The sequence below is a fragment of the Trachinotus anak genome, unplaced genomic scaffold, assembly GCF_046630095.1.
Source record: "Trachinotus anak isolate AG129_WGS33_773 ecotype Australia unplaced genomic scaffold, CSIRO_AGI_Tana_v1 ptg000011l, whole genome shotgun sequence".
In the NCBI taxonomy this organism is placed as follows: Eukaryota; Metazoa; Chordata; class Actinopteri; order Carangiformes; family Carangidae; genus Trachinotus; species Trachinotus anak.
In genome coordinates, this window is record NW_027273862.1 from 28,441,488 (window position 1) to 28,465,108 (window position 23,621).

The 23,621-nt window shown below is 41.2% G+C and overlaps 2 protein-coding genes across 3 annotated transcripts in view; one reads left to right on the top strand and one right to left on the bottom strand.

Annotated features, from left to right (window-relative positions):
* serinc4 (serine incorporator 4) overlaps nt 1-14,798 on the top strand; it is a 30,224-nt gene extending 15,426 nt beyond the window's left edge. For both annotated transcript variants that reach the window (XM_071489592.1, XM_071489591.1), the window contains 8 exons: nt 723-802; nt 1,133-1,226; nt 3,462-3,673; nt 5,090-5,185; nt 9,986-10,112; nt 10,334-10,446; nt 11,390-11,543; nt 12,022-14,798. In XM_071489592.1, the coding sequence (XP_071345693.1) occupies nt 723-802; nt 1,133-1,226; nt 3,462-3,673; nt 5,090-5,185; nt 9,986-10,112; nt 10,334-10,446; nt 11,390-11,543; nt 12,022-12,229 (1,084 nt within the window). In that variant the 3' untranslated portion in view covers nt 12,230-14,798. The remainder of the gene's footprint in view (nt 1-722; nt 803-1,132; nt 1,227-3,461; nt 3,674-5,089; nt 5,186-9,985; nt 10,113-10,333; nt 10,447-11,389; nt 11,544-12,021) is intronic.
* A 615-nt stretch (nt 14,799-15,413) lies between these two features.
* Nucleotides 15,414-23,621, bottom strand: part of adamtsl5 (ADAMTS like 5) — a 31,446-nt gene continuing 23,238 nt past the window's right edge. Inside the window, exons 8-13 of the mRNA XM_071489590.1 lie at nt 20,933-21,019; nt 20,279-20,442; nt 18,881-19,091; nt 17,259-17,390; nt 16,797-16,868; nt 15,414-16,714 (exon numbers count right to left, since the gene is read on the bottom strand). Coding sequence (XP_071345691.1) covers nt 16,380-16,714; nt 16,797-16,868; nt 17,259-17,390; nt 18,881-19,091; nt 20,279-20,442; nt 20,933-21,019 — 1,001 coding nt within the window. The 3' untranslated portion in view covers nt 15,414-16,379. The remainder of the gene's footprint in view (nt 16,715-16,796; nt 16,869-17,258; nt 17,391-18,880; nt 19,092-20,278; nt 20,443-20,932; nt 21,020-23,621) is intronic.

A 23,621-nucleotide genomic window follows, 5' to 3' on the forward strand; every position in this document is an offset into this window, starting at 1 on the left:
TCCTAATTATGATGAGATTTTGGATGTGTTTATCTCATCACTCCAGTTTAGACCTGCTGGAGTTGTGCGATCCATCACAGTGAACAAGTTTAGATTTTCTTATCATTTAAAAAAAGAACAGAAACCAGTGGAAAGATGCATTCAAACTTATCAAACAGCACAATGTGGGTTTTCACTGTTTTATGTTGTAGAATATATGTTAATTGTAGCAAATTGACTAAAACATATAAAATCACTTGTATGATCCTTTGATAGTAAAATCATTTGTGTTTGGGCTGAAGAGAATATCATTCCCATTCCCAGTTTATCACTCTGCATTAAAACAAACTCAATTACTCAAACTAGAAAATGTGAAAACCTGAGATTAATAATTCATATTATAGACCAGAGTTTACAGAGTTGATTAAACGCATGACAGACACTGTTAATATGTTATCGCCTGGATAAATAATGTCCAAAGCAACCATGTGTATTCTTGAAATGACAATAATATATAGTAATTTATATAATAATAATAATAATAATAGTTGATGAAAGAAAATACAATGACATCATTTTTCAATTAATAGAAATCACAAAAACAGAGAGGACAACAGCAGATAAACCTTGACTCAATGTCTTGAATTTTTTAAATTTCTTTTTATTTTAAGTTTTAATGTTTAAACTTTGAAACTAACAGGTGTCTGTTCCTCTGTTTTGTCCTTTCATGTGCTGTTCTGCAGCTTCTGGTTCCTAAAGTTCATCACCCTGCTCGGGATGTGCACCGCTGCCTTCTTCATCCCAACAGAGTCCTTCCTGCATGGTGAGAGACTGTTTCCTATCGCCTGAAAATAAAACCTTACTGAGAGTAAAGCTCTGACGGTGATGGTGCTGGTGCACCGCTGTGTGATCCTGCCAGAGGGCAGCAGAGACCTGCTCCTGAAAACACCCATCATGTCGACTCTGCTGTGAATTATTGGACCATAAATCTCTGAAGCTTGATTTCACTTTGTTTGGCAACAATAAATCTGATGTTGATACATTCCTGATATCAAAGCTGATTTATGATTTACAGTTTCATTTTTCTGTCTCACTTCCCTGAAGTCAATTGTCGGCTGATTGATGGCTCCTCTCTCTCCTTTTCTTCTCCCAGCTTGGCACTATGTTGGTGTTATGGGAGGATTTGCCTTCATCCTCATCCAACTCATCCTCATCACAGCTTTTGCACACACCTGGAACAAGAACTGGTGAGTGAGAGCGTCATGAATAAAATATTATATCATACATATGACTGCAATATACACTTTGTTAATGTGCAAATTTGCAGAGAAAAATTTGATAGTTTTTTTTTTTACCTGCATGTTTGTGTATTTTTATTTTATAGTTTATAGTTATAAGACCTGTATTACATTTGAGTTTTCTCTGAGTTTGATGACCCAACACATACACACCACCAATTTTCATCTCAAAGGCAAAAAAATTACAAAAAATCATTCAAATCAATGAATAAAAACATAAAATCACTGGATTTCAGCCTGAAAAAGTGAAACAGGATGGTTTGTAGATACGTGGTTCTCTCAGGACAGTAATGTGTTATTTAATGTCCCTCAAAGATTCATACATACAGATGCAGCCTGGTTCACATCTGGAGAAGAGTCTCTGTTCTACACTGGTGATGATAGATTCACCTTCTGTAGTACAGCTGTGTAAATCACAGACTGACTGCACCAACATCTGGCCACAGACAGACAGAGGGACAGAGAGAGAGAGAGAGAGAGAGAGAGACAGACAGGCAGAGAAAGAGAGAGACAGGCAGAGAGAGAGAGAGAGAGAGACAGGCACAGAGAGAGAGAGAGAGACAGACAGGCACAGAGAGAGAGAGAGAGACAGGCAGGCGGGCAGACAGACGGAGAGAGAGAGAGAGACAGACGGGCAGAGAGAGAGAGAGAGAGACAGGCAGGCAGGCAGACAGGCAGAGAGAGAGAGACAGACAGAGTGTCTAATTTTTTATTTTTTTTGCTCAAAAAGTGAGAAACGATTCTTTGATGAAAACAGCTGCTGATCAGTTTCCTGTCAATCCATAAATCAATGAATCGACTAATTGCTTGGGTTCCTCAGCCGCTGCTCTGCTCTGCTTGTTTCTTTATCTGTTTTACCTGCTCACTCGTCGCTTCGTTTACTTCAGTGTGTCTTTTTTGTGTTTGCCAGCTTGTTTTATTCGTCTCTGTCACGTCCTCATTCGTTCAGCCAGACTCGTCCTCTGGCAGCCGGTTTGTCCCAGATGTTATTTACTGTGTCCAGCTGTTGCTGTTGTGCCATCACTGTCCCTCAGCCACCTCTGAACTCCGCTGTGACATGGCAGAGTTGTAGCTACAACAACTAAGAGGATTTATTCACTCAGGAGCTTTTCCAAGGCAAACGCACAGAGCTAGAAATCCTCTTATTCGCTTCACGGTGGTCTGAGGTTTTCATTCACCTGCCTCCAGAACCTGATGGTCTCTCCCTCCTGGGTTTGCAGGTTAGAAGAATAAGCCACTAAAAACAAAAGTTAGCTTCTATATCACCCACACTATTGTCTACTCTTATTTTTACAAAAGCATCTGAAATCTGGTGCGTAAGCTTTGAGAAACTTTTCTTAGTTTTTTTTAATTTTGAACTGTTTTAAAATTAAAGTCTGCCTGAGTTTTCTCACTTTTCACCACAAAAGACAAAACCCAGGACGTGAAAGGGCTGAACTTTTCTCTAAGTTTTCTTATTTTTACACAAACCAAAATGCCAACAGAATAACTTGAAAGATGCTCACAGATAATCACAATTCTCCATGTAGGAGCTTTAAGATGTCATTGGGTTGATTTGAATTCTCAATATGGAGCCGACAGTCAGAGAGCAGCTGGTGAACATAGTGGAGCATTTAGCAGCTAAAGAGCCAGATGTTTCTCTCAGGAGCCGGTGGAGACCAAACACAGAGCTAAAAGAGACTTAGATTCATCAGGTGGACACAAACATGACTTCAAATGAATGATAACGTTGCTCCTGAGCTGGATGTGTAATTGTTTCCTTACAGATTTACCACAGGCCAATCATCCGTCCACAGATTGTTTCCACGTCCTTCACAAAAAAAAAAATAAATAAATAAAAACCAGTAATTGCAGGTTTAAATGATGAAAAATCTATGTACCTCATCTAAGATCAGATCTCTATCAAAATGCACAAAGCGATATAAAATCAAATTTCAGTCAAGTAAACTCAGGAATTCATGAGAAAACAAGAAATTCACTAAATGCAGAGAAATCCTTTAAATAAATGCTGGATTTACATCATAAATAAATCCACTGACTTGTGGCCCAGATTTATGGTAAACTGTGTTTTAGTCTTCAGGCAGGTCAGACAGCAGTGACACTTCAGGTGTGTTTCTCTGACACATGCAGGAGATTTACCTGCAGGAAGCATAAGAAGCTGAAACCCTCTCTCTGTGCTCTCAGGTTGACCGGAGCGGCGGAAAACAAGCGCTGGTACCTGGCAGTGATGTGCGCCACCCTCTTCTTCTACACCATCGCCACCATGGCCTTCACCTTCATGTACAAGTACTACACACACCCCATCGCCTGCCACTTCAACAAGGCCCTGCTGTGGGTCAACCTGGGGCTCTGCGGCCTCATGTCCTTCATCGCCGTCACTCCGTGCGTGAAGCAGAGTGAGTTGCTGAAAACACGCACACACGTCTCTAAAGTAACAGCAATGCAAACACCCCCCTGTTGAAACCGGGGGATGTTTGCATTGCTGCATATGAAAAAAAAAAGGTCAAACAACTTATTTTGAACTGGAACATTTGGCCTTCAGTTTTACTTCAGTATTATGCAGATAATAACAATTAGATGTGAGCAGATGGAGACCAGAGGTTGAGTCTGGGCCGGCTCCGTCTGCACACGTCTGGGTTTTATGATTGAGACATACAGATGTTTGCAGAAGAGAAGTCACAACAAAGGTCATTTCTTTGACCCTCTGACCGACCCGTAGCAACGCCTCCTGAAACAGTGCCGCCATGGCGACAGGCGTACCGGACCTTGGTTGTCTTGGTTACAGTAATGAATACACGGACTGTACCGAGAGCAACATCTACCCCCCGTCGCCATGGTTACTGTAATGACCGTCATGGCTCGGTTAGGTTTAGGCGCAAAAACTAGTTGTTTGGAAAAGATGGTGATTTTGGTTAAAATACTGCAAGTACTTCTTCAAAATTAGATGATCTTTGTTGCCATGGTTACAATAATAACGTGGATAATAGAAACATGTTCAACTTCACCACAATTTTCCGTTTGCTCCTGTCATAATTACTACGAACACTAGATGTCGCCTAGCAACAACAGGTAACTGTGGGTCATAATAACCTGCTGACAGACGACCTATGGGCTCGTTTTTTACAGGACAGTCTCAGATTAGTTACTTAGCAGATAAACATTTTGCATTCGTAAACTGTGCATTGCTGTTGTCTCGTAAAGATTCCAGAGTTCGTTCTTGTCCTTGGAAACCAATCATTTCACTTCATCTTCATCAACAGATTTCTTTTATAAATATGAACAAGACACTATGATCCAATGTAGAGCAGCTTCAATCAGTTCCAATACATGAAAACACTCAAAACTATTCATCAGGTTTCTCCCTGGGAAGGTGAAGAATTTCTCTCAATTTGAGGGGTTTCATTGCCAGTTCATTAAAGTTTGTTGTTCATACTTTTTTTTAACCATTTACAACAGGTTCTTTAAAGTGTGCTGATCAGGTCAGACTGACAAAACAACAAAATGTATCCTGATAAGGTCCTGAATTTTCTTTTGAAAAGGTTCAAACCAAATGGAGGGACTCTCCGAATAACACATAAATAAGAATAAGTTAATGCTCTGAAAGGAACTCTTTTTCTTTGTCAATTCAGTACTTTTTGAGTGCAGTTTATGACTAATACTTGTTTACCTTTACTTAGATGAATCATCGTGATGTAGAGTATTTACGTTTTTGACTAAATAAGGTATTCGAATGTATTCTCCCACCGCCTGCTTGAAAAGTGTGTTCATGTGTGTGTGTTTTTTAACAACCCTGACCCTGACTCTCTCTGCAGAGCAGCCTCGGTCGGGGCTCCTTCAGGCCTCCATCATCAGCTGTTACGTCATGTACCTCACGTTCTCTGCTCTGTCCAGCCGCCCGCCAGAGAAAGGTACGCTCACTAACCAGACACAGAGCAGAGGCTCCACAGAGACTCTGAACACTGTGTTAACACCTTCAACATCAATACAAACACCTTTGAGGATTTATTCAAGATTTAACCCTGTATTTCAGTTAAAAAGGTGCAGCAAAGCTCCCATATCTGCAGCTGACCACACTTGCAATCCTCTTTGTGCCGAAATGTTGTCAATAATGTCTTTTTTTGATTATACAGGAAATAGACACAAGCTGCAGTAATTAATGTACTTAAATGAACACAGAGTCGCTCATAATGACGAACCCACAGAGAATTATCACCCAACTCTGCACGTCCCCTCAGCCCTACAGACCATTTTAGCATCTTTCAGCCAAGTTGTTTTGGTTTACAACCCACAACTTTAATGTTCTGGTTCGCTGTAACTGCTCTTTGCAGCGTCGTGTCCAGACTCATCACACAGTTGTTTTCAGCAGCTCTTATAAACACGCTACACTCTGCCTGCTCAGCACCAAACTAGCGACTACCTGGTGAGCATACTGGAACCTTTTGCTGCTGAAGGGACAGATATTTTTCTCAGGAGTTGCAGGAGACAACAACAGAGCTAAAGGGAGCTAACATGTCCACCAGCTTGTTGTGCTGCCCCCATGTGGCCAAAAAACCCCAAACGTTTAATGCAGATTTTCTTTACACCTGTCTTAAAGTGAAAATTTTATGCAGTTATTGTGATGTAGGGAAAAGCTTAGTTGACATGCTCATAGATGTGTGTATTTCAGTTTTGAAACAGCAAATTTTGTTGCTGCAACAGCAAAAATTGAAGGAGAAAATTTTTTTCATATTTCCTCAGACTTTGTTTCCCTGCTGAGCTGCAGCTGAGATATATATAGAAAGATATATACAAAAAACAAATTTAATACTATAATTTACAACAAAAAATGCCTAAAAACCTCAAATCTGAACTTTTGCATTCTTAAGTACACAAAAACGAAAATGGATTTTGTGTATTTTGTTCTCTATCACTTAATATTAGTCTTCATGGACAGTGTGAACTGGAGGAATCATTACAAATGAATTTCAGTTTGTGCACATACACATGATGATACTATATTAGACTTGAAAAAAATCCTATCCTATTATTATTATTTATTTTCATCACCGGATGAAATCCTCTTATTGTGAAATTTGATTGATTGAACCTCATCATCCTGTACCACACAGACTTAATACTGAAGACCCCCCACACACACGCACTCTTACAGTAAAATCCTCCATAATTTGCCTTTACTCTTCTCATAGTGACTCACCTGTTGGCTCCAGGTAAGACAAAGAGCCTCCACATGACTGAGACATTAGTGCAGCAGCTTGTCAGGGGCCCACGTCTTATCCGGGGTTTACATCTAAATGGAACACACACAAATATAGATGTATACACACACACACACACACACACACACACACACACACACACACACACACACAGATAATCTGGGATGAGATGTGCTCTGACATGCTGCCTGCTGGGCTGGTGGCCTGTGGTGAGGGCAGACTGAAGGATATTTGTTTCACATTCCTCATGGATCCATTGACAACATAATAACAGAGGAATACAGCCTGGCAGCGTCACTACAAATGCTCTCACAGAGCTCGTCCTGCGAATAGATGAAGTGCGACGTATTGTTCAGATCTTCCAGGAAGGAGTGATCCATCCATGTGTCTCATTATATAACTGAGGGACGGTTGGATTAAAAACTAAGATAAAGGAAAACACATTAATTAAGTGTAACTGGTCAAGATGCCCTTCATTTCTTCGTTTTTGGTCTGTATTTCCATTCCTGCTCAAACATAGTGCAGATGAACAGACATTTCCAGCTGCAACGATGCCAGAACTTGAACAGTAGCTGACTCATCAGGTGTCTCTGCTCGAGGGTGGGCTACTCTCGATGGCCGTCATTTAACACGGATATTCAACAGTCGTGCAGGGAGAGATCCAGCAGAGAAGAGGCACAGACTAAACAGAGACCTGTTCAGGATACACTCGAATATAATGCAGCCACAGCACAGGTTGGAATCTGCTTGTGTGGCCAATATCAACCTAAAAAGCCTCCTTCCTGCTGGTTGTTAAAATGCAATCTGGGAAATGTAGGCAGTCACAAAACAATCAGCCCTGCTGCTGTTTCCCTCTCCACTGTCAGTATGTCCCAACAACTCATATCTTCACCAACATATAGCTGCACTTTAATGCTCCACTGAAGTAATGTGTTTGTCTGTATATTGGAAAACAGTTGTTTGGAACAAACAGGGTTTAGAGGCTGTTCCTAAGCCCCAAGACTGCAGAGGAGATTTGCTCCTACGGGAGTCAGATTTTAAATGAACTCAGATAAAACTTCTCTGCATCACTGTCAAGGTTCAACCTTCAGTTTTCCTGATCTTTGCTTATATTGATGTTCAGAACAAGTAGGAAAGATATGAAAAGCTGTGTGCTCAAATTTCAGACACAGAATACCAACAATGCCATGAATACTTGATCAAACACTGCAGACGCTTTGAAACACTGTGGGGGATCAAACGTGGTACCTTCCAGAGGCTCTAAGCTTACGGCTCTATCTGTAGTTTCCATTTGTCGTATTTGTGACTAGAGTTTGACAGATTTTAACAGCTAACAACAAACTGAAGCAGTTGGAGGAACAGAAGATGTAGAACATGCTGCAGGAGTGGTTCGAAAAGTTTCTGTGGACGTTTTGATCCTTTTTTTTTGCCATGAAACTGCAGCTGTAGAATCTGTAATAAATGTGAATCTAAGCTGACTTCAGCCGTGCAGGATGAATCACAGTGCTCTCGTTCATTCGCCAGCGATGCAGACGGCTCCGACAAAACGTTAAACCCAAGTCACACAACACATGCATGTAAACGCACACTTTTGTCAATTTTTCAAATGTTTATCTTCACCATGGGGAAAGATAAAATAAAAAAAGTACCTTAAACAACACACCTCCACCAATGCAGGCTCCTGTTTTAACACAGAGGTTGTGGGGAGCTGAGTAACTCATGGTCCGAACACAGATTTTGTTAATGAAGGTGAGGTGGGTTCATGAAATGACCATAATTTAAAGGGGTTTAACTCAGCTTCTTCTTCTGATTTCCTTTGTAGTCAACATGCTGTTATTCACCGAGGTGTACCATAGGTGTGTGTGTGTGTGTGTGTGTGTGTGTGTGTGTGTGTGTGTGTGTGTACAGTATGAGTGTATACAGTAGGTGTATGTGCGTGTCCTGGGGCAGTGCAGGACATTGTAGCAACTTGTTGAGAAAATATGCAGTGTGAGTCTGCTATTAAAACAGCTTTTCAACGCACACTGTGAAACACACACGAACACACACACGCAAAAATAGGCACGAGTTGGTGGAAATGAGGTATTACAGAGCAGATGAGTGTGTAAAGGTGTCTGTCTTTGTGTGTCTGTGTGTGTGCGCATTAAACAAAGAGATCCATCCTCGTTACTGTCTTCTTAGGTCTGTTTGTCTAGTCTGTCCCCGGAAGGCTTAGTCTGTTCTATGACCTCACTGTGACACACACACACACACACACACACACACACACACACACACACCTAATTTTCCTAAGAGGAAGAATTAGTCTGGAGTGCAACCCCCTTGATGACTCTTGACCCATGTGTGTGTGTGTGTGTGTGTGTGTGTGTGTGTGTGTGTGTGTGTGTGTGTGTGTGCTACAGTCTGAGTCCTGTAATTAGCCATTGTTTTCACTGAGGTCAGGTTCTTCTTTCCCTCACAACACACAAACACAAAAACTCCTCTCAGGAATCCACAGCCAGCCGAAGCAACCCTCTGGAGGTTGGGCTGGATTTCTGTGTGTGTGTTTGTGTGTGTTTGTGTGTGTCTTTGGAAGTTCGAGCTTGTGCACATGCATGTGCATGTGTGAGCATACAGTACATATTTGTGAGTTTTCTGTTTTTGCCCCAGAGTGTCCAGAGGGTGAGTCTGTAAGAGTGAGGGAAAGTGCAGCCGAGGCCCCTTTTACACGACGGAGAGGAATTTTCCTATGAACTGAAACAAAGGAGAAAAAAAAAAACAAATGAAGACAGTGACACAGCAACTTAAACTGTATGTGGCATCTTTTCTCTGTGGTGCTGGCACAGAAAGAACAAGATACATTCACAAAACAAATATTTCAAGAAGATTAATGTTATAAGAGACGTCAAATCATGTCTGACTTTTTAATTAAACAACACGATCCTGTCTTTAACTTTAAATTGTGCCTCACAAATTCATCCACCGATTTTCTTCAGTAAAAATATGAACATTTTCAATTAATTTAAATCCAAAGTGAACTAATTTCATCTGATCTAAGGCAGATTTAAAGGATTTTTTCCTCATACATTTACAGAATTTGTGGCCACATTGTATCATGAACCTGAGATTATTTTCTGCCCATAAATGCAAATATTTTAAAGCATTTGCTCGTTGAGTTGTTTGAATATTTACAGCAAACCACTGGCAAACCTGTTCTCTTTTTTGTGGTTTTGCACAGAAATTTAGAGTAAATTGATGCAGTTTGACACATTTTGTGTCATAGTATCTGTTTTTGCAGCTTTTCCAGAGTAAAATATATTATGTATTATAATTTCTCCTGTTCCTATCTACTTGTATTGTATCCTCTGGTCTCACTGCTGATTAAAAACTGCCACTAATAATGCTCTGAAGAAAAAGAGATTTGACACAAACCAGCGACAAACTGATAGAAACCAGAGGAAACGGTTTCCTTGAGTAACGGAAGCTGTTGTGCTGTGTTCCTCTCTGTGTCAGTGGTGTACCAGGGCATGAACATGACCGTCTGTTACCCCAACGTGGGACAAGATGGCATCCAGAATGAAGGTAATGCTGTCGCCATCATCGGAGCTGCCATCATGTACTGCTGCGTCCTCTTCGCATGGTGAGTGGCATGTAAACAAATACCCTGTAAAACATGAGCTGTGTATAGAAAAGTTTTTAAAAAATGCTATATAAGAGTAATACATGATGAATTATGCAAGAACCACAACAAACTTTGATTGTTTCTTTGACGTAAAGAGGGATGAGAGATCATTCATGTTTCCCTGAAGACTGATGTGTCTCTGACAAGGACCAATGTGTTTAAATCTAATTTCCCTGCAGTAATGAAGCTTCCTACCTGGCAGAGGTGTTTGGTCCGTTTTGGATGATCAAAGTTTACCGCTATGAGTTTCAGAAAGCAACCTGCTGCTTCTGCTGCCCCGAGGAAGAGGAAGGTTTGTACAGTTTACATTTCATCAATTTACCAACTTTGTGCTGCGTTTTTACATCTGCTTTTATTTCTGTTATTGTCACCTACAAGTTTCACCTTTACCAGATCACTTCGTCCAGTAATAAGACCCAGAAAATTATAATTTGGGGCAAAATTTGAGCAAATGTTGGACAAGAAGTGGCCATCTTGACTGTGTCAGCTGAGACTGTAAAGCAAACATCCTGCAAAATAAAACTCTCTTTAAGCCTTTAATGTAAACTTATATAAACTCTGTGTAGAGTTGGCCGCTGGTGGGTGGAGTAGAAGTATTAATAGTAAAGATGCATATAAACAAGGCACAATTTTTAATTACAATAAAGTCAGCTTTGCATGTGTTTTATGAAGGAGGAAATGCATTCAACACATTTGTTAGGCCAAGGTCACAGACTCTTATTTTGGTAAGAAATACTGAATGTTTGTTAACAAGAAAACACCTCAGTGAACCTTTATTGATATATTTTTTTAAGACAAATGTCTAAAATTAAAATTAGTTGCTCCAAAAAAATGACTTTTGATCAAAGAGATTTTTTGAGGAATCACCTAGAGGCCATTAAATAAACTTAACTTACGGAGCAGCCTCAAGTGTGTCCTGTATATTTAAAAACTAACAAACTAACCACCCAGAATATAAAACAATATAAATATTGTGTTTTTAGTCTGAAAGTGAACAAACAAAATCAAATTTTGTGTGTACTCACTGATAAAATTGTGAAAACTGTCATGGTCGTTTTTATAATTTTTATTTAGCTAAACTTCACCACTTTTAATTTAACCAAATGTAACCGTGTCCACTGTAATGAGTCTGTAGCTTCATGTTCCTCCAGTTCAGTAATAGTCTGCTGGTGAAATGGTTTGACCGTCTTCACTGTGGAGTTCACTGCTCTCACTACGAGCTGTGTCTGTTTCAGTCGAAGAGGAGTTTGTGATTGACGACGAGAACAAAGGCTGTCAGAAGGTCATTCACAACGAGACCCAGAGAGTGGCTTACAGCTACTTCTTCTTCCACTTTGTCTTCTTCCTGGCGTCGCTGTACGTGATGATGACCCTCACTAACTGGTTCAGGTCAGTTAACAACACTTTTAATGATTTCACCTAAACTCAGACTCATATTTTTGTGATTTTTAAGAGATTGTGTGAAAATTATTAGGAGGAGGGACGACAGAGAAAAAAAGTTGTGTATTTTCTTTGTTTTAGATGAAAGGCAGGTAATCACAACTTTTTGGGAGAGTGGGGGAGGGTCCTGACTGAGCACGTGCTTTGTCACCATCCAATAGCAGCTGCCAGCTTCTCTTTATTCTGCAGTTTAACAGAAATCAAGACTACATGAAATAAAAAATGTATATGTACCATGTAAAGTGACAGTCACAGCTCCAGGATGCCTCATTTTATTTTGTTTGTCCTAATTTTGGGAATTAACTCCACTGCCATTTAGTGCACTTTAATTAAAGAACTGGACTCATCCTAATAATTTTCAACCTAAGCACTTTGATTTTTTATTGCCTGAAGTAGCGTTGAGTTAAACCGTGTTCTCCTCCTCCAGCTATGAGTCGGCAGTGCTGGAGACCACGTTCACCCACGGCAGCTGGTCTACCTTCTGGGTGAAGATGTCATCCTGCTGGGCCTGTGTCATCCTCTACCTCTGGCTGCTGCTGGGCCCTCTGTGCAGCTGTCAGTCTGAATCCAGGCCTCGCCGCTCACGCATCAAACGCCGCTCTGCGTCCTCCCGCCTTGTCACTGTCAGCGTCTGACAACCTCTGTGAGGGGCCGGGCAGGAGGGAGGTGGGCATGGCGAGATGCGGGCGAGAGGTCAGATGACTCCGAGCCTCCTCGTGGTGCCCCGCAGGAGGGGATTTTCAGGAATGGAGGTCACAGGGGTCAGGGGTGAAAGACTCACAGTCCTGTGAGAAGGACCAATCAGAGGGCTCAGTGCCCTGCTGATACGTGAAAAACTGGGTGAAGCCCTGATGTCACAGGCTCGACAACATGAAATTAAACCACTAACGAGGACTTGACTGTGGTTTGAAAACACACTTACAGTATGAATTGCCAAAGGGATTAGAAGGAGTGAACTCTCACTCTCTTTAATGTGGGAATTACAGTAAGTCGGTGTAAAGATGGATACATTTATGAATTTTTACTGTTTTATTATAGTATTATTTTCAATTTTTGGCTGTATTTAGACTTTTAATATTATAACAGAGAGGTATTGTAGATATTTGCTGTAATATTGCTACAGAGGCACAAAGTCCCAATTATGTTTTTTTTTATTTTGCCCTGAAAAACAAAGTCCTCTGATCTTTGACAGTCGATGGTTGTGATCATGAACAAATCTTCTCAAACCTGGAACAGAAAACCAAGTGCAGAATCAAACAAATACCAGAGCTGGTTCTAGTTGATATGTCAATAATCAAAAAACAAACTAAATATTTAGGTAGATCATTTCGACCAAAAACTACAACAGATGTTTGTGTGGTGTCATCTGTGAAGTCAGTGTGTGTGCAGCGTTTGGTTGGACTCAGAACTTTAAGCTTCTCTCTATTTAAAGTTATTTTTATACCTACGTCATAATTTTCTTTTTTTTTTTTTTAACTTAAAACTCTCATGTTAATTTTAAATCCCCATCTAAAATTTCAGTTTCCTTCATGTTACCCACAGATTCACATGACAAACACACGCACAATTATATCATAATTGTAAAATATAATTGGTGAACCATCTTGCTCTAAAATTCAGTTACCAAGACGTTAAAGTGCAAGTCTTAAAAAAACATAACATTTTGGGAAATACACTGCACCTGGAGAGGAATGATTTCAGTACACGTCTCACTGTTAAACTGGAACGTGTTGACTTTACATCTCTGTAACAAAGGAGATAAAACATGTTAATGAGGAAGCTTCAGATGCCGCTTGGTGTAGTTTTGAGCTTCGGCGAACTCCACCCCAGTTTTTCAGTCTTTATGCTAAGTTAAAGCTAATCAGCTCCATAGTTAAAGGTGCTATAAGTTTTTGCTATTGCTACACAGCCAACGTTACGTTTACTTATCAGTCTAGAAGAAACGTCATCCCTTTACTTACCAACAGCTGTCTCCAGTGGTGGAAAACAGCCGATACCAACTCACTGTGGTGTCCAGGCTGCCCTGAAGAAATAGCTGCCCAGAGGATGTTTTACAACCTCTTGTCTTGGAAATGCAATGATGCCTGAAGCTCTCGGAAAGAAACCAAGCTCGGTGCCAGAGAAAACGTACATCAAGCCCCTTTAATGCACAGACATCAGATTGGTGTTAGTTTCACGATTATCAAAAAGCAAATAAGTGTATATCCCAAAATATCAAACTATTGATTGAACATCAGTCAGGACTTTTCAATCCCGTGTAATAATGAACTTCAGTATCACTGCTGCAAATTAGTACAAAACCTGAAGCTAAAATCAGCTGCTGTCATGACAGTGAATGGAAAAGTCACAGTGGAATTACAGAGATTAACTGCATGAACTTTATTTCACTTAGTGCTAACAGTTACAAACCAGAAGTAGTTCAGACAGAACCAATTTAATTGCATCCTTTCATAAAATTATGAACGTTGTCAACCTGTCAGTGAGGCAGCTCCATGGCTCCAGATTACAGCTAAAGAGGAATTTGTTCATGTGCTAAAATAAAACCTGAAGTGTCCAAAGATCTCAGGACGAACAGACTCTCTGATTGGTTCTTAAAAGCTCAGTGACAGAGGAGCGACTGAGAGGCAGCTACACTGAAATGTATGTGTGTTCTTCAGAGTTCAACGTAAGAGATTTGTTTAATTGTTTGTTTCATTGGGGCAAAAATTAGTTTGCATTTGACTTACAGCGAGGAACAAGTATGTTGCTTTATAGTACATCATTCACTTCTAAATTGAGGATTGAGTGATTGTTTACATTTTTTGCATTTGATACTAATTTGAAACCAGGAGTGCTCAAAAAAATAAGAAAAAAAAATCTGAATTTCAGAGGGGATAGAAGCTTTCTGTCTCATGCCTTCAGATGAAGTAGTTGTGTCTGCAAGACGCTGAGGTGAACTGTGTTGTGAATCTAACCCCCCCCCCCGATCCTGAAAAGGTTCATGTGGATGTTGGAAACTGTTGGGAACAGTTTCTACATCTTCAAGGGAAACTGAGCTGAGTGTCTGTGATGACTTCTCTACAGTTAATGAGCAGCTGGCTCAGTCAAAAAAAAAGAAAAAAATATTTATACATACATTGACATTATCTGTAGTTTAGAGCAGTGTTTCCTTTGTTGTAGATGTACAGCTTTTTTTTGTAAATACATTGTTTTCTTACAAATGCTGCTGGTCTCAGGTTTGGTTTGTTCAACTGTGTGCTGCACATTCAAGAACAAAAATCACCACATTACTTCCAAATGACTTTGTAATGGTTGTTTTTCTTTTTTTTTGTGAACCTCTATAATGATTTTATATCAAGAGAAGTGGGTCATGATCATCCACACACTACATGGACAGATGTACAAAGACACTCTTGGCACATGTAGACAAGGTTTTAAATGCATAAAAGGCCATTGATGAGATCATTTTTCTCAAAAACAATTATGCTTTAGTATATTTTCAGCTAATCAGTGCCAAGCAATAAAATACTGTATATTTCATATTATCTTTCATGTAAAGTATCACAAAGCAGACCTGATTTAACACACTATAAAAAAAAGAATACCACAAAGGAGCAACACAGACACCGTGAAAGACATAAAACAAGTGACACAAAAGTAAAGTGTTATGATTTAAGCTTATTTTCATACATAAATACACTGTGAAGCGATATGTTGTTAGATATCTGGAGTGAAAGCTAAAAGAAAAATCCACCTTCAGAACCTGTCGCGCAGCCGAATGTCAGTCTGTAATGTTCAGTGTTTTGTGATTGCACATTTTGTTTTGGGCAAATCTAAATATTTGTCTTTTTTTTTTTTAACAATAATTTAATTCTGTTTTTAAGATGCTTTTCAAAAACCCCCAGTACACAACATGTACCTGAATTTGCTGCATTTAGCTGCAGTTACATGTACTGTTTGAAACAAAGATGATAACTGGTAGTAGAGTTAGTAGAGTTAAAATTGTTAAAGGTTGTATCTGCGTTGCATCTTGGTTTTCTGTGGTGGAGAAGCTGGTTCTGGATTCTGTATTTTTCCTGTTGAAAATTCCCCATTCAAAGTTTTCTTATTAAATTATATCCTCAATAATCCTCAACACAAACACTGGAATTTCATTCATAATTTAATGATACCTAAGGTTTATGTAACGACCATCATTTGTGTTATGGCAACTCTAAAAAAAAAAACCTCGCTCATATTATTATTAACATTTGCTGTTACATGAACTGTTCTGAGCTGCTGGAAACATCTGGATGAGTCCAAACAAATGATTCATCCCCAGAAAGAAAAAAAGCATGGTGTTTGATGGTATTTAACTGTTTGAGTGTTTTGAGGTGAATTTTTCTTTTAAGTTTACACACACACAAAATTACAATAATAAGTAAAAATTAAATGACAGCTGTGGAAAATCAGCAATAACAAAAAGGCCATTTCAGTCAATGTTCTTCTCTTTGGTATGTGTTTAAAGGTGGACGCAGTCGTCCACCTAAAGTGCTCTATACGGTACAGTAAGCTGGTCAGGCTTTTAAATAAACATGGAGTCTTTTTGGTTTCTTAACGTGGCGAGTTTCAGGTGAGGTCATCTCTCTCCAGTGACACCACTCTGGAAGTCATCAGGCCGTCGCTTTAGAGTCTGACGATGTTTTGAAGGTCCAGAACTGAAACATTGGAAGTGAATAAAGCTTCAGTATGAGCTTTATTCTCTGACGTTCACACACACACACACACACACACACACACACACACACACAGAGTTTGTCTCCACACTCATCCCCTCAGCTCTGCCGGCCGTTTGGGTCCTCTGTTGCTGCAGAGACTCTCGAGCGGCCGCAGCAGCTCGTCCTCTCTGGGTCTGTACGGCACCACGTAGCTGTCCTCCTCCAGCAGGATGCGGTTCAGCGTGTGCTCATAGTTAATGTGGCGACGCACCATCAGTATATACTGTTTCCCCTCCTCCAGGTGAGGGCAGTCACACACATTAGGGACCCACAGGAACTCCCGGTGCTCCAGACGGAAGCGGTTCCGGTAGGTGTGGATGATCTGGACATCGTAACGCGTCTCCTCGCCTCTGTACAGCTTCCCAAGGACTCTGCCCCGGAACACTGACACACATGTTTCAACATGAATGTCAAACATCTGTCACGAGCTATTTAAAAACAGCAAAACTACAAGATTCAGACTCACCAAAGTCCTTCTGACAATACTGTCTCTGGCGTTCCCCTCGACCTTTAACACGCTGACATTTCTCACAATATCCTGAAGAATAAACAGAGCAGACCTTATAGGAACACGTCGACATGTCAGGAAACTTGCTCGATTGCCTTTTGAGTGAAGTGAGAAGGTTGATATCAGTGAGCAAGTTTAAAAGAACCTGAACAACTGCCCACATCTCTGATGATGATGGCACCATTACACTCAGCTTTGCACATCTCCAGAGGTGTGTTATTTACACTCTCTATGTCTCTATTCAACATATTCACCTCTGAAAGTAGAAAATGAAGTGTTGTATCCTGATTAGCCTGCAGAGCTACTGACCTTCAGCAGCTGCATTATCTAAAAACAGATCAAGTTTCGATCACTCTCCAAAGTCTAAAAAACCTACACAACATACAACATGTGAATAAAATAATAAGGTGGTGAACGTACGTCCAGGCCGGGACTGAGGCAGGAGGTTTCTGTGGTTCTCCTCCCGCTCCAGGCGGGGCAGGATGGGCTGGTGAGGGCGCTGGTGGCGGTTGTGGTGCCCTGACTGGCGTGGTGGCTTCACAGGCCTTAAAACTGGTCAGACACAGAATCACACACTCACTGTCAACAATGGTTCAGTTTCTCAAAACAAACTGGCATGAAATTAATCTGTTTCATTTTAATGAAATTATTTTTAAAATTAAGAAAAAGGTCGAATCAAACAGACACTTCGGTTAACAGCAATACTGATGGTCTTTAATTATCTAATTATGTAATTATTATGAGCTGATGAGCTGAGAAACGAAATGATCACCACCAACCTGCGGTGAATGTAAACACGTATTTCATGTCATGTTCTGGCTTAAAATGCACCAGTTAGTTGGACCCTGTTTGCTGCAGCTCATTTTGTTTTGGCACGATGCAGCTTAGTGTGTGGCACAACAGATCAGAGAGAACAGCAAATTCTTTGTGTGCAAATGTTGGTCTGATAGTAATGAAACATGAGACCTCTTGCAGAATGCCTGTGGCGTGTAAACAGTCCAATTTCATGTGAAAATTGCATCAAGAAACAAATGTTCTGCATCACAAACAAATTAAATACAAAACCAAGGATTCCTTTTACACTTCCTAGTCTTTTACAGTTTCTGACCTCGTCCTGCTCAACACACACACAGAAAAAAACAAAACAAACAAAAAAAATTAAAACCAAACTCAGGGATGAGAAAACTGACCTGTCACCACAAACAATCACCACACCATTTCTGGCAACAATAAGAGTCTGTTTGGCTCAAATCCATCAGCTGGAAAATGTTTCCAGAGAGGCTGCTTAGATTTATTACAGTAGTGGATGGATTCTGATAGAAGGCACAAGTCCTCGGGCTGTGTGCAGATTTCCATGTGAATGTGGGTATTCAGGGCGGCAGGGAGAGATTCAGCACACATGTACTGCAGGCTTATCATGGGAGATAAACCAGCTGCATTCCTCAGCAGCAGCAGCAGCAGCCGTGAGCAGGTCAATGTGCAGATAAACTCTTTTAAATCAAATGTGACCTGAAGACGGATCGTTTTAAAGCATCATCCACCACACAGGTGTTTTCACTCATCGTGCCCGACCGGACCTCTACTCAGGACGGCGTGGGCATGTACAAGCTGTGACTGATGGACCTCGTTCTCCTGTCAGTGTTTCACCTGTTTGCTTTGTTACACCTTCATCTTTCTCACTAATATGACTGGAAACACATGTGAGGGTGTGCACGGATCAGTGTATCTGAAACACAACGGTGAAGGAAAAATCCTGACGAGTTCTCATATTTCTTCTTATTAATGTAAAATATCACAAAGCTGCTGTTGCTGCTGCTGCTGCTGCTGCAGACTTGGGGTTAAAGTCTACTTATCTACAGGCAATAAAACCGACTCTACTTGGCTAATGTTTCTTTAATTCTCCAGGAAGTTAAAGTTCAGTCAATATCTAGCTAAACCATATCAGCAGAAACTCTACACACACACACAGCAACTGATCGTCTCTGTCTCGGCCTGATCTCAGACTACTGATGATATTATCAGCTTAGATTCAGGGGTCTTACACCAGTGGGGTCGGGTGGTGACTGGAGGAGGCCGGGTGGTGGTGGTGGTGGTGGTGGTGGTAGTTGTGGTGGTGGGCTGCTCCCAGGGCAGGTAGCTGGCAGTGTGGTGAGCCTGGCGCAGCGGGCTCCTCCTCCCGTGGTGGAGGGCGTACTGGTCAGGTGGCAGCCAGTACTCGTACTCGATGCCAGAGTCACTGTCGGTCGCCAGCACCTGCACACAAGGACGGCACGGAAACATCTAGAGAGGCCTGGAAATCATCCTTAAAGTGCAGTAAACAGTGTCTGCATCAACATTTCACATACAGAATATATTCATTATATAATGCCTTAAAATAAATGAATGCTCATCCCTGCAGCCAGAGACGAGGTGGCTGGAGACGGAGACGAGCGGTGGGGTGGAAAATTTCAATTTAAAAAGCTGCTCGACGGAATTATTTTGAAAAGCAATTTGCACCATTTTCAAAGCTGAATTTAGTTTTCACAGGATCAATACGTCATTACAGTATCATCTCAATGCAAAACATCCGATGGAAACCTGGTTATTTTGTGTTTCTATGGACACTTTCTCAGGCACAACATAATTTATCTCAGCGCAAACAAGATGGTGCTTATCTAAGTTGAGCCTTGATTTTGAAATCAAGTTGCACTTTAATAGCATCTTAACACAAAACTACACTTCAAAGAGAAAACTCAGGCTCATAAACAGTCGTGTTTGAAATATACACCCTCTGTGATTACTGATTAATTTGGTGATTTATTTTACATTTAAATATGCCCTAGAAGAAGCTTTAGTTTTTAGAGGAAAAATAAACTTTTAATTGTGATTAATCGTGATTAGTTCATTTTTTTTATTGATTGACAGCCCTAATTATATTTACTGAATTTACTTCTACTTATTTACTTTTCTATATTTTTGCTGTTGTATTCATACTCACTCATTCTAATGAAACACACAGTACAGTGTTCACAGGCTGCTTCCAGCCGACATCACTGTTTCATTGACTTTAATAACAACAGACTCGTGTTCTTACAGTATCTCAGAGGGAGAAAATAGTTCGCAGCTGCTTGGTCTGTTTGCAAAATACCTGCACGAGGCCTGAATGGAAACAATCAATTACTTATTCAAACCTGGTGAAATGAGCTGAATAACTTTAATTTAACAGCATATTGCACAATGTGGAAAGCAGAATGTCTGCCTGGGTCTGTGCTGTTGTACTGGTTCACTGTGATAAAGCAGACTCACCAGTACGCCCGTCAGTAAAGTCAGTCTGGTTTTAATGTAAAATAAAACAATCAAAACTTTACAAGAGCGAAGCTGTTAATTGTTAGGATTTCTCTGGTTTCCAGGATAAGATGGAGACCGAACTGTCCCGTTCCAGCGCCCCTGGGGCCTCTCACCATCAGATGGAGGTCTTCCTGTGTGGGTCCCGGGACCTCGAAGCTCTCCCAGGTGTCTGCCGATCGCCGGTACAGCAGCTTGGTCCCGGCTATATTGTACTCGCCTGGAACGCTGATCTTCCAGTTACCATTGATCACAAACTGGGAGCGACCGTTCTGGAGAGCTGGAGAGGGAAGAAGGTGATGGGAGGAAGGAAGGAAGGAAAAGTGTTGATAAATTAGTCAAATTAGCTCTTTATCATATCAGTGGGTCAGGTTGAGGTAAAGACAGGCTCTCAGGAGAGGAAATGTGCCAGGTGGCTATATATGGCAGCTGTCTCCCCTCAGTACAGGGACAAGGATTTTCCATGACATGAGAGGGAATCAAGTACCTTCACCTGCCTCGCCCCAGTGCTCAGATAAAGCCTTTACGGGCTCCCGTTCATGACCACAGAGTGTGGCATTTTGGCGCCTGTATTATTTTGGTCTCATAAACAAGGATGAGAATAGACGCCCTTGGTTATTATGTTGCCTGGAAAACACATAGCAGGTCCAGAGACCAGATGGGACTGCTGAGACCCTCCTGTCTCTGGGGAGAGGAAGTAGCACAAAGTCTAGGATTTCATTTCAAGTGAAGAGAGTTGAAGCTGAAACTGATGGCGGGGTGAATCTTACCTAGATAATTCCTGCTGTTATCGGTGACTCGGATGTGAGTGGCTCCAGCTGGTATCATGGTTACCTCGTTGTATCCAAAGGGTCCGCCTGGCCCACAGAGACACTGGGTTAGAGGCTTGGTTTTAATTTTATTTCCTCCCTTTTTTTTTTATTACTTCACATGATAAAAGGAACAATCTGTAATTTACAATCAGGGACACGAGCTCTGCTCTGAGAACAGCTTTACAACAACAACAACATAAAAAGAGGCCAAAAATAGAGAAGCCTCAGATTTTACAGCTTTGAAAGTGATTTGAATCTAAATGAAGGGAACATTAAAAGTTAAGTCACACACTGATCCCTTCAGTCTGCAGTGAAGATACTGGATGTACGCCAGTGTTTACTTTACAGTGGGCTGCTGGGATGTGACCTACAGAAACTGAGAGGTCAAATACAACGAGAAGTCACATACGTGGTCCAGAAGTTTATGAATGCAAAAGGTTTTTCTGCAAAGTAACTCGTATCTGAGACTGTCCTTTAAAAAACGAGCCCATAGGTTGTTTGTGCAGCAGGTTATTATCACCTACAGTTACGTTTTGTTGCTAGGCAACATGTAGTGGCTCTAGGGAAAAGTAGTATACAGAGCGACAAAGTCCACGTCAGGAGGTTTTCTGGATGCTCTCTGTTGTGTCTGTCTGTGTTTAACGCCCTTGTCTTTGACGTTGTTATTGCACTGAGCGACGCTGCATCTTTCTGAATCATTTCCACAGTTCAGTGGCTCCAGCTGCAGGCATCTGCTCTGTGTACTTTATATTCAGGGTTAATCTTCCAGCAGCACATTAAATCAACATCTGCCATTTTTCAGCAATCAGTAACTGATAGGTAATCAGTTACCCACACAGAATCTGGATTAGTAATCACATATATTTGAAGGTTATGTCTTGGTCGATGATTGTCTGTCATTATAAAACAATCAGAATCAGTGATGTGGGTAATGATTAACCACGATTAATGGTTTACAGCATCGCTTTACGAGCACAATTTATGAATGAGCTGAACTCACGACTGTTCGTTACAGAGTGATATTTCACTTCTCAGCCTAAACAAAAAAGAGGGAGGGGCAGCTCTGTGGTTCCTCTGTGGTTCCCCTGCTGTTCTATGGTTCCCCTGCTGCTCTGGAGTGAAAAGCAGCTACAGGATGAACTCCATCCATCACAGCCTCTGAAGACCGTGTAACCTTGGTCGCTCCTGCTTACCCGTTTCAGAGAGAAACTATGCACAGGGTTCATCTGCGGGGCTTCGGCTTTGTGGAGACGCAACACTGTGACTGCGGAAGTGTCAGAGTCACAGACTCGAGGCCATCGGCGCCTGACCTTGTGAGGAGCGATTTTGTGCTGCCGGCCTCCATCGCTTTTCCCTCCGTGGGGAAACGCAGCTGCAGGAGGAGGGAAAACCTCCCAAGGCTGCTGGGGAGCCCAAACAAAGCAGCCATTATCAGCCTGTTTTCTTCGTGCTCAATCTGAGCCATTATGGCCGGTGCTCCCGTCTGTCAGCTCTGCTCCGCCCGCGCTCAGAGCTGTGTGAGGAGGCCACTGTTACAGAGCCCGGTCCTGAGCCAAGTCGCAAGCCAGAGGTGTTGGGTACTTTCTGTCTGTTTCTGTGTGTGTGTGTGTGTGTGTGTGTGTGTGTGTGTCCATGATGTGGAAACTTTCACAATTCAGGATTGAAATAATCTTTTTGTCCTGTCTTGATCTGTCCATTGATTACAGTCCAATCCAATCACATCCTGAGACACTGTTTAACTGTCAGACAGCTGAGGTTTCTGTGTAGGATCTCTCCTCACCTGTTTCAGTCTCTACAGAGCTGATCAACATCATTACGCTGCTGATTTGAGAGACTTTACATAAAAACCGTTCAATCAGCCGTTTCTCACTTATTGTGAGTGTTTAAGCAAGTAGCTTATTCATTAGCAAACATTGTGTAAATAAGAACTGTTTTGTGACTTTGTTTTTGTTTGTATCTGTAATCTAGGAGTCAAAAAAAGAGGAATCTCACAATCTACAGTAATAATCTCCTCCTCCACAGACTTTGATGCACAGTAGGTGAGGACTAAACTTTGTGGCCGATGCGTCACTTTTCCTTCAGTCAGTTCTTTAGAAAACCGAGGCAGAGGGTATCAGCAGATGTGGCTCTTTGCATGAGTGGCTCACAATCATGTCTTGCTGATGCAGCAGGTGGAGGGAGATGATTTAACATTTACCTGAAACTGCAACCCCCCCATGCAGAGAGTCTCAACACTGGTGACAAGTTTACAAATCTGCCTCAAAACAGCAAAGCCAGTACTTTACAGGACTCTTGCATGCTGACCTGAGAGAGTACTGTAAGTCTTATTCTCTGAATGTTTGCCTCCACCTCCCGACGTTGATTTTCTTTGGAGAAAAAGATGTGAAACTTTACAGACGAAAGTTAAGAAATGTTAACTTCAAAATCAAAGTTGCCTGAATTCAGAAGCAGCTTGATCAGAGGACCATGTTTCATCATGTGGTATCCAATTAATAAAGGTTATCTACATTTCTTCTTCTACCCATTTTATTATTTATCTACATGGGCAAACCAAAGAAAACCCTGCAGATGTTGATGTTTGCTGTGAACAGTCAGACCCTGGATTAAGCTCCGAGCTGCGGGTACCAGTGTAAGTAGAAAATGTTTT